General features: G+C 34.9%; 2 protein-coding genes and 1 pseudogene across 3 annotated transcripts in view; all 3 read left to right on the top strand.

Annotated features, from left to right (window-relative positions):
* Positions 1-1,348, top strand: part of LOC106323262 (disease resistance protein TAO1-like) — a 1,594-nt gene extending 246 nt beyond the window's left edge. Inside the window, exons 2-3 of the mRNA XM_013761414.1 lie at positions 176-867; positions 975-1,348. Of these exons, the coding sequence (XP_013616868.1) occupies positions 176-867; positions 975-1,298 (1,016 nt within the window). The 3' untranslated portion in view covers positions 1,299-1,348. The remainder of the gene's footprint in view (positions 1-175; positions 868-974) is intronic.
* The window catches only part of LOC106323223 (disease resistance protein TAO1-like), a 93,774-nt gene that overhangs the window by 6,251 nt on the left and 75,771 nt on the right, over positions 1-11,752 (top strand). The window lies entirely within an intron of this gene.
* On the top strand, positions 2,330-6,286 carry LOC106323226 (annotated as a pseudogene).

Here is an 11,752-nt window from a genome sequence, read left to right as displayed (position 1 = left end):
GGAGAATATCAGAGGAAGTTATGAGAAGCCTTGTGGTAACGACTATAATTTGAAGTTGAGTTTGCAGAAAAATTTGGTGGCTGAAACATTAAACCAAAAGGATATTGAGGTTTGTCACTTAGGAGTGGCTCAACAAAGGCTGAGTGACAAAAAAGTGTTTGTGTTCTTGATGAAGTGGATAGCTGGTGGCAACTCGAGGCAACTGCATACCAGCGCGGATGGTTTGGTCCCGGGAGTATTATTATCATTACAACCGAAGATAGAAAGCTTCTCAAGCAACTCAGACTGGGGATCGATCATATCTACGAGAAGGAATTTCCAACTGAAGATGAGGCTCTTGAGATCTTTTGCCAATATGCTTTCGGTCAAGACTCTCCGTATGATGGTTTTGAAGAGCTTGCTAGGGAAGTTACTTGGCTTGCTGCTGGTAATCTTCCTCTAGGCCTGAGAGTCATGGGATCTTATTTACGAAGAATGTCCAGGGAACAGTGGATAGATGCACTACCAAGGCTCAGGTCTAGCCTTGATAGAGAAATTGAATCAACTCTAAGATTTAGCTACGACGGGTTAAGTGATAAAGATCAAGCTCTTTTTCTACATATTGCATGTTTCCTTTCTTGTTCCCTCTGGAAGGTTGATAGAGTTAAGAGGTGTCTTGCAAACTGTGGTCTGGATGTCAACCATGGGCTTCAAGTCTTAGCTGATAAATCTTTTATTTCTATAAATAAAAATGGATACATAGAGATGCATAGTTTGCTGGAACAAATGGGTAGAGAAATTGTGAAGAAACAGTCTTTGGAGGAGCCTGGAAAGCGACAGTTCTTGTGTGATACCAAGGAAATTTCTGAAGTACTTGAAGAAAGTACTGTAAGTATTTAAGTACTGTAAGTCTTTTTTTACATACGCAGTATTTCTATTTCCTTGGGTTTTTAAGCTGAGATTTATGAGTTCTTTTTGAATAATCTTATTCTTAGGGTACTGGAAAAGTCCTAGGCATATTTTTGCATTGGGGTGAGAACCTCCAAATAAGTAAAAGCGCTTTCGATGGGATGAATAATCTCCAGTTTATTAAAGTCAAAACTAGTAGTAAAGTACGCATACCCGAAGGCCTCAACTGTCTTCCTGACAAACTCAAGCTGATACATTGGACCTACTGTCCATTGAGATTTTGGCCTTCCAAATTCTCTTTCAAGTTTCTTGTCGAACTAATCATGCACTTCAGCAAATTTGAGAAGCTTTGGGAGGGAATCCAAGTAAATAATTCTGCATTTTCTTGTATTATATTGTATTTCATGTAAAGCACCGTAAGTCATTTCTCTAAAACTCAAAAAAAAAATTGTTTTTTTTTTGTATAGCCTCTCCCTTGCCTCAAGCTGATGGATTTTAGTAACTCTGAGTATCTGAAAGAGATTCCAGATCTCTCAAAAGCAACGAGTCTCGAGAAATTAAATCTCAACTACTGCAAAAGTTTGTTAAAGCTCACAAGCTCTATTGGCAGTGCAACTGAGCTTGAACTAGATCTGAGAAATACTGCGATAGAGGAAATGCCATCATCAATAAGCACTTGGTCTTGTCTTTATAAATTGGAAATGACATGGTGTGAAAACCTCAAGGAGTTCCCAAATGTTCCTGAGAGCATTGCAGAGTTGTGGTTGGATTGGACAGGGATAGAGGAGATTCCTCCATGGATTGAGAAGTTATTTCGTCTGCGTATACTAAGTATGAGTTACTGTGGGTTGAAAAAGATATCTCCAAATATTTCTAAGTTGGAGAATCTTGAGTGGCTTCATCTGTGTAGGAATTGCGGTGTTGAGAATTATGTTCACGTAGTTCACGATCAAGCAATAATCGAGTGGGGACCTGAATTGAAGCGACGTTGGAGACTAGAAACAGACTTTGATTTTGACTACATTTTGCCGATATGTCTACCCGAAAAGGCTCTTACATCTCCAATATCATTAAGTTTCGGCAATGAACGTTCCAAGACTATTCTTCCAGATTGCATCAGACGTCTTTCCCAACTAACTGAGCTTGACATCACAGAATGCGGCGAGCTAGTAGCACTTCCCCCACTTCCAGGTTCCCTTCTATCTATTAATGCACACGGTTGTCGATCCTTGGAGAGTATAGACTCCTCCTCTTTTCAAAATCCAAACATTTGCCTAGACTTTGCTAGGTGCTTCAACCTGAATCAAGAAGCGAGAAGGCTCATCGAGACATCATCTTGCAAATATGCGCTCTTACCTGGTGAAGAAGTGCCTGCACACTTCACTCACCAAGCTACTTCAGGCTACTCTTGTCTTTGGATTCTTTTTTTGAGGTTATTTGTCATCGTTGTTATTTCTCTCTTTTGCTGAAATCATTGCGATTCTGTTCTTCAGTCCATTGCGTGCTCTCTACTCATGGCTTCTCTATCTCGCACTTTGAAACAAGATGTCTTCCCGAGCTTCTGTGGAGGAGACGTGCGCAAAACCTTTCTTAGTCACCTTCTGAAAGAGCTCAAAAGCAAGGGAATCCAAGCTTTCATAGATGACGAGATTGAACGAGGCCAACGTATCGGTCCCGAGCTCGTACTAGCGATCAGAGAGTCAAGGGTTGCCATTGTCTTGCTCTCCGTTAACTACGCTTCTTCAAGCTGGTGTTTGGATGAGTTAGTGGAGATCATGAAAGGCAAGGCAAAGGATCAAGATGAGTTGGAGGAAATCATGGAGAGGGATCAACAAAAAGTGATATCCATTTTCTACGAAGTGGATCCATCTGATGTTAGGAAGCAGACCGGAGATTTCGGGAAAGCCTTTGAAAAAACCTGTGTGGGGAAAGAAGAAAAGGTCAAGGCATGGAGGGAAGCTTTGGAGGGTGTCGCCAATATAGCTGGTTATGATTCTCGGAGATGGTTGGTTCACTCTTATTATATGTAGCTACTTTTCATGCATGTTTGTCTGTTTTAATGGTTAGCCTCTGTTTTTGCTAGGGAAAACGAAGCTGATTTGATCAACAAAATTGCCGTATATCTTATGAAAGTGTTGGGGCTTACACCATCAAAAGATTTTGATCACTTTGTTGGAGATAAAATCAAAGTTGATCCTACAATCAGAACAAGTTAAGATGACTGTCCTTGTGGGTCCTGCCGGGATTGGTAAGACAACCACAGCAACAGTTTTATACAACCAACTCTCTCCTGGTTTTCCATTCAGCACTTTTTTGGAGAATATCAGAGGAAGTTATGAGAAGCCTTGTGGTAACGACTATCAGTTGAAGTTGCGTTTGCAGAAAAAAATGTTGTCTCAAATATTCAACCAAAGTGATATTGAGGTTGGTCACTTACGAGTGGCTCAAGAAAAGCTGAGTGACAAAAAAGTGTTGGTTGTTCTTGATGAAGTGGATAGCTGGTGGCAACTCGAGGCAACTGCATACCAGCGCGGATGGTTTGGTCCCGGGAGTATTATTATCATTACAACCGAAGATAGAAAACTTCTCAAGACACTCAGATTGGGAATCGATCATACCTACGAGATGAAATTTCCAACTAGAGATGAATCTCTTCAGATCTTGTGCCAATATGCTTTCGGTCAAAACTCACCATACGATGGTTTTGAAGAGCTTGCTTGGGAAGTTACTTGGCTTGCTGGTGATCTTCCTCTAGCCCTGAGAGTCATGGGATCGTATCTACGAGGAATGTCCAGGGACGAGTGGATAGAGGCACTACCAAGGCTCAGGTCTAGCCTTGATAGAGAAATTGAATCGACTCTAAGATTTAGCTACGACGGGTTAAGTGATAAAGATCAAGCTCTTTTCCTGCATATTGCATGTTTCTTTGTTGGTTTCAATGTTGATAGTGTTAAGAGGTGTCTTGCAAACTGTGGTCTGGACGTCAACCATGGACTTCAAGTCTTAGCTGATAAATCTCTTATATATATAGTTTACAAGGGATGCGTAGAGATGCATAGTTTACTTCAAAAGATGGGTAGAGAAATTGTGAAGAAACAGTCTTTGGAGGAGCCTGGAAAGCGACAGTTCTTGATGGATATAGAGGAAATTTTTGAAGTACTTGAAAAAAATACTGTAAGTCTTTTTTACATATGCAGTATTTCTATTTCCTTGGGTTTTTAAGATGAGATTTATTAGTTCCTTTTGAATAATCTCTTCTAGGGTACTGGAAAAGTGCTAGGCATATATTTGACTTGGGGTCGGAGCCTCCAAATAAGTAAAGGGGCTTTCGATGGGATGAATAATCTCCGGTTTCTAAATGTCTACTATGGTCCCTTATGCATGCCCGAGGGCCTCAACTGTTTTCCCGACAAACTCAGATTTATACGTTGGCCCTGCTGTCCATTGAGATTTTGGCCTTCCAAGTTCTCTTTCAAGTTTCTTGTCGAACTAGACATGTGTGATAGCAAATTTGAGAAGCTTTGGGAGGGAATACAAGTAAATATATTCTGGATTTTCTTGTATTTCATGTAAAGCACGGTCAGTCATTTCTCTAATACTCTTCTTTTTTTTTGTATAGCCTCTCCCTTGCCTCAAGCTGATGGCTTTGAATACCTCTCGGTATCTGAAAGAGATTCCTGATCTCTCAAAAGCAACTAGTCTCGAGAGATTAGATCTCTGTCACTGCGAAAGTTTATTAGAGCTCACAAGCTCTATTGGCAGTGCAGCTGAGCTTGAGCTATATATGGGCCACACTGCAATAGAGGAATTGCCATCATCAATCAGCACTTGGTCTTGTCTTTATAAATTGAGTATTTCAGGGTGTAAAAACATCAAAGACTTCCCAAATGTTCCTGACAGTATTGTAGAGTTGAATTTGAGCAAGACAGGTATAGAGGAGGTTCCTCCATGGATTGAGAAGCTATTTCGTCTGCGTAAGCTAAGTATGTTTGGATGCGAGAAGCTGAAAACTATATCTCCGAACATTTCCAAGTTGGAGAATCTTGAGGTTCTTGCTCTGAGTAGAGTTTACCGCTGGGACGAGGATCCTGAGTATTACGATTTCATCAATTACAATGAAGCAATAATCGAGTGGGGGTCTGAAATGAAGCGACGTTGGAGTTTAGAAACAGACTTCGATTTTGACTACATTTTGCCGATATGTCTACCCGAAAAGGCCCTTACATCTCCAATATCATTACGTTTCGGCCATGAGGGTTTCGAGACTATTCCAAATTGCATCAGACGTCTGTCCGGACTAATTAATCTTGACATCACAGAATGCAGCGAGCTCGTAGCACTTCCACAGCTTCCAGGCTCCCTTCTATCTATAGATGCACACGGTTGTGAATCTTTGAAGAGTATAGACTCCTCCTCTTTTCAAAATCCGAACATTTGCCTAGACTTTGCTCGCTGCTTCAACCTGAATCAAGAAGCTCGAAAGCTCATCCAGACATCAGCTTGCAAATATGCGCTCTTACCGGGTGAAGAAGTGCCTGCACACTTCACTCACCAAGCTACTTCAGGCTGCCTAACGATCAATATGGCTCCAACACCTCTTCCTTCATCCTTCAGATTCAAAGCTTGCATCTTGCTGTCAAAAGGCAATACTGATCTCGCGGATCATAATGATGAGGATAAGAATTCGTTTACGGGTATATCTTGTCGCATCGGGGGTAAACAGAATGGCCACACTGTCCCATATGGATCAGACCAGCTCCATCGTATGCCAGTTCCATATCTATTGCAAGAGCATCTTTATATATTTGAAGATTCGTTCTCTCTAAACCAGGATTGTCCTGAAGCCGAAGAAGCCACTTTCAACGAGCTTTTTTTCAAGTTCAGAGTCCATGATGAAGGATGGAAGGTTAAAGGCTGCGGTGTACAACTTTTGGAGGAGGTCCCTCAATGTATTCTTGACGGAAAAGAAACTGAAGACGAAGAATGTAGGGGAATAAACATAGAGGCAAACAATGAAAATGCAGGTGATGAGGATAAAGAAAAGGAAGATGATGATGATAATAGTGGTGAAGGTGTTGATGTTGAGGAGGATATAGATGGTAACGACGCTGGATTTTCTGATGCAGGAATGGACATAAACATAGAAGCAAACAATGAAACTGAAGAAGAAGGAGAAGAATCTGGTCGTGATGTGGATTCAGAGACAATGATCAGGAAACGAAAGAGTTTAGGCATTGGCTCGTCTGAGAACTCGTTGATAACGATGATGAAGAGGATGAGAATTCATTGACGCGTGTGTCTTGTAGTTGGGGGTAAACAGAATAGCCTCAGTGTCTCATATGGATCAAACCAGCGCGATATGCCTTATCTATATGGATACGAAGAAGTATCAGGACGTGATGAGGATGCAGAGATGAGGAGCATGAAACGAATGAGGTTAAGCCTTGTGTAGGTATTGTAAAATTGTCATGTTGTTAAGCTTTGTGTAGGGATTATTTAGGATATGAAGTTGCATGATTTAGGTTCAGTAAAGGAAAGATTGATTGCCGGATCTTAAAGGTTTTGTTAGTTCTTGATGATGTGTTGATAATAAACTAGAACAACTTTGACTCATGCCTTGGTGAAACAATCTCAGGTTCTGGAATTATGATCATGGTGACCAAGGAAAATAAACAGCTTCTGAGAGCTCATGGGATCAAAGCCTGCATACAAAGCTCTCCTACGTGGCAGTCTTTGAAGCAGGGGATTCATTGTCTTTTTCAGCCATTGATTCTAACAATCAGGCTCTGATAGAATGTTATCCATCAGAGAGAACGGTCTAGCGATCATGTGCGGACTGAACACGGGTGACAGAAACAGAGCAAGGATCAAATCATGCAGTGACAAAAGCAGAAGCGGTTTTACACTGGCATGGCTCAAGAGTTACAGTAATGGTGAAGAGCCACAAAGGGGATGAATGAATCATCAAAATCAGATCTTATTGATACATAAAAAGTAGTTGTTGTTTTTTTTTGCTATCATCATATTCATATATGAATTTTGTTGCATGGATGTAGAATTGAAAACATGAATTTATTTATTGTTTCCATGTTGGAATACTTAAAACGAATTAGCTTGATACCATTTTTTGTTGACACGCAGTAGAAATTAAAAGACTATCACCAATTAAGATTGATCCAATATTTCTCTCGTTTTTTTTTTCTGTCAGTGGCAAGTCTTGTTTTGAAAACAATGGAGAACGATATTCCACATGTAAAGATGCACTCTTCATTATAATTCTCTTAAAAAGAACACACAACACATAGAAAATGTTGAGAACCGATGTGACGAAATAGAGAGAAAATTTTGTAGAGACTAAAGTAGAGATGTAACAAGAGCACTACGAAACCGATCGATAATCACTGATCAAGAAGAAAAGGACAACCTCGCTATTACTTTGTTCCCTCTTTTTCTATAAACCATGAGTGTGATCTCCCTCTTTTTCTGCCAAGCCACGTCTATATGACTATATCATATATATGTGTAAGTTAGGTTCCTTTCTTGCAGTTAGCCGTTGTGAGACTACTAAAAAACTTGGAAGAACTGCGTTTGTGGTAGAGCTGAGATAGAGGAGAAAGCTGTGAAACTAGGCCTCACAGAGGATCAAATCGGGAATCCACAATCATCATGTGGTAGCGTAAGCTTCTTTACTCTTATCTCTTTCTCTTTATGCGTTCCACCAAAGACTGAAATTTTCTCAAACAATTCTTTTCAGTGTGGGTTTGGAGATGCCTTCCGATGTGGTACATGCCCTTACAAGGGTCTCCCACCCTTCAAACTTGGCGAAAAGGCAATCATATCCATCACCATCCCCAGTTCATGTAGAAGAATACAATTTCTAAGCATGTAGTATGTACATTTTCTTCCTGCTTAGGACGTAACCCTATCTCAAAACTTCCTTGAAGCTGACATATAAGCATGGGAAAGGTGCATCTTCATACATGCTTATGCTTGTTTCCCACTGAGGCCGGAATTTATTGCTAATCACAGAGTAGTTTTCATCATTTACTTTGTGTCTTTCGTCAATTTTGTTTGTTGTTACTTCTTGTCTTTTTTTTTTCTTAACAACACTTCGTGGCTCTCTAAAGGCTTTATAGAGAATATTCATGTTGCTAACAAAACACATTGGAAATGGAAACCTTACTATTAATTAAGAACAGCTTTGCACTGGCCTACTTTGTTAAATATTGGTTTGTGTTTTGTTTTGTTGGATTGGTTTTAATCTAATCAAAGCTTTAGTTTAATCTATTTGTTTAGTGAGTTTGTTAGCGCAATTTAATCTTATCTCTAATTTATCAAGTACTTTTGCCATCATCGTGGGTTCAGCAATCCGCAAGCTCATAGATAATGATATCAAGAATGTTGTGTATTTTCCTGAAGATTTCTCTAAGAGATCTGTGGTTCTGACACAATCTGGTGATGGAAGTGAGAAACATCCAAAACCCTGATCTTCCTCTACCATTTTATTTCAGGTATAGTTATATGGACACAATCCTGGATTGCTTCACACGTCACTGTCAGTAGGCATTTCTAAATTCATCATGATCAGTCTCTAACAATATAGAGAATCATTGTTAAGGAGATGGGCTTGCAACATACAACCAATTGGTGATAAGTGGAGTAGTTCATCTATCTTATATATTGTTTAGGACCCCTTCCAACTACCTAATACGCTCCCTCGAAATGATGGTTCTTTGAGCGTCAATCTCGGAATGCTCGGGCAAGATCGATGTGGATCGGGTTAGACTACATGGATTGGACTCTGATCTCTTATATATTAAAAAAGAAGCATTGTAATAAATGCGTTCAGACTAAAATGGACACATGCCACATGTAGAGAGTTTCTCAGCCAAATTCTACTTTACGTTCTTTTAATATAAAACTCACATGCATGGTTCTTCTTTACTTTATTTTTACTGTTTACAAATATAGCTGGACAAATCCTTACTAATAAAAGGAAGCTTTTGAGGCTCCATAGGGCGTCCACTTCAGCGGAAAAAACTTCTTCAGAAATATGACACGTGGCATTAACAAAAAATAAAAAATAAATATACATATAAAGAAAAATAAATAATAAGTAAACATATAATATAAGAAATAGAAATATTACATTAAATAATAATAAGTAAATATACAATCTAAATAAAATAAATAAAAAGAAAATATACAATATAAGAAATAGAAATATTACATCAAATAATAATAAGTAAATATACAATCTAAATAAAATAAATAAAAAGAAAATATACAATATAAGAAATAGAAATATTACATTAAACATTTATCATAATTTATAATCTGTTATAAAAGCAAAAAAATTAGAAAACGTAAATATATAATTAAAAAATAAAAAAAAAACTAAATTAAACATCTATCTGAAAAAAATATCTATAATAATAAAATGGAGTTACTAATAAAATGGAGCATTTGAGGCTCCATAGGGCGTCCACTTCAGCGGAAAAAACTTCTCCCGAAAGATGACACGTGACATTAACAAAAAATAAAAAATAAATATACATATAAAGAAAAATAAATAATAAGTAAATATATAATATAAGAAATAGAAATGTTACATTAAACAATAATAACTAAATATACAATATAAAGAAAATAAATAAATAGTAAATATACAATATAAGAAATAGAAATATTACATTAAACATCTATCATAATTTATAATCTGATATAAAAGCAAGAAAATTACAAAACGTAAATATATAATTAAAAAATGAAAAAAACTAAATTAAACATCTATTTGAAAAATGTATCCATACTAATAAAATTGAGCTCTATACTAATAAAATGGAGCTTTTGAGACTCCATAGGGCGTCCACATCAGCGGAAAAAACTTCTCCCGAAAGATGACACATGACAATAACAAAAAATAAAAAATAAATATACATATAAAGAAAAATAAATAATAAGTAAATATATAATATAAGAAATAGAAATGTTACATTAAACAATAATAAATAAATATACAATATAAAGAAAATAAATAAAAAGTAAATATACAATATAACAAATAGAAATATTACATTAAACTTCTATCATAATTTATAATTTGATATAAAAGAAAGAAAATTAGAAAATGTAAACATATAATTAAAAAATGAAAAAAACTAAATTAAACATTTATCTGAAAAATGTATCTATACTAATAAAATGGAGCTCTATACTAATAAAAGCTTTTGAGGCTCCATAGAGCGTCCACATCACCGCAAAAACTACTTCTAAAAGATGACACGTGTCATTAACGAAAAATAAAAAATAAATATACATATAAAGAAAAATAAATAATAAGTAAATATATAATAAAAGATATAGAAATGTTACATTAAAAAATAATAAGTAAAAATACAATATAAAGAAAAAAAATAAAAAGTAAATATACAATTTAATAAATAGAAATATTACATTAAACATCTATCATAATTTATAATCTGATATAAAAGCTAGAAAATTAGAAAACGTAAATATATAACTAAAAAATGAAAAAAAACTAAATTAAACATCTATCTGAAAAAATGTATCTATACTAATAAAATAGAGCTCTATACTAATAAAATATAGCTTTTGAGATTCCATAGGACGTCCATATCAGCGGAAAAAACTTCTCCCGAAAGATGACACGGGGCATTAACAAAAAATAAAAAATAAATATACATATAAAGAAAAATAAATAATAAGTAAATATATAATATAAGAAATAGAAATATTACATTAAACAATAATAAGTAAATATACAATATAAAAAAATAAATAAAAAGTAAATATGCAATATAAGAAATAGAAATATTACATTAAACATCTATCATAATTTATAATCAGATATAAAAGCAAGAAAATTAGAAAACGTAAATATATAATTAAAAAATGAAAAAACTAAATTAAACATCTATATGAAAAATGTATCTATACTAATAACGTGGAGCTCTATACTAATAAAAGAGAGCTTTTGAGGCTCCATAGAGCGTCCACATCAGCGGAAAAAACTTCTCCCGAAAGATGACACGTGGCTTTAACAAAAAAATAAAAAATAAATATACATATAAAGAAAAATAAATAATAAGTAAATGTATAATATAAGAAATAGAAATGTTACATTAAACAATAATAAGTAAATATACAATATAAAGAAAATAAATAAAAAATAAATATACAATATAAGAAATAGAAATATTACATTAAACATCTATCATAACTTATAATATGATATAAAAGCAAGAAAATTACAAAACGTAATTATATAATTACAAAAATGAAAAAACAAAATTAAACATCTATATGAAAAATGTATCTATACTAATAAAATGGAGTTCTATACTAATAAATGAGAGCTTTTGAGGCTCCATAGGGCGTCCACATCAACGGAAAAAACTTATTCTAAAAGATGACACGTGGCATTAACAAAAAACTAAAAAATAAATATACATATAAAGAAAAATAAATAATAAGTAAAAATATAATATAAGAAATTGAAATGTTACATTAAACAATAATAAGTAAATATACAATATAAGAAAAATAAATAAAAATATTACATTAAATATCTATCATAATTTATCATCTGATATAAAAGTAAGAAAATTAGAATAAGTAAATATATAATTAAAAAATAAAAAAACTAAATTAAACATCTATCTGAAAATGTATCTATATTAATAAAATGAAGCTTTTGAGGCTTCATAGGGCGTCCACATCACCGAAAAAAACTAATTGTAAAAGATGACATGTGTCATTAATAAACAATAACAATTAAATATACATAAAAAAAAAAGTAAATATACAATATAAGAAATATAAATATTACATTAAAAATAAT

This window comes from Brassica oleracea, chromosome C2 (genome assembly GCF_000695525.1).
Source record: "Brassica oleracea var. oleracea cultivar TO1000 chromosome C2, BOL, whole genome shotgun sequence".
Classification (NCBI taxonomy): Eukaryota; Viridiplantae; Streptophyta; class Magnoliopsida; order Brassicales; family Brassicaceae; genus Brassica; species Brassica oleracea.
This window is presented reverse-complemented; position numbering and strand designations above follow the sequence as displayed.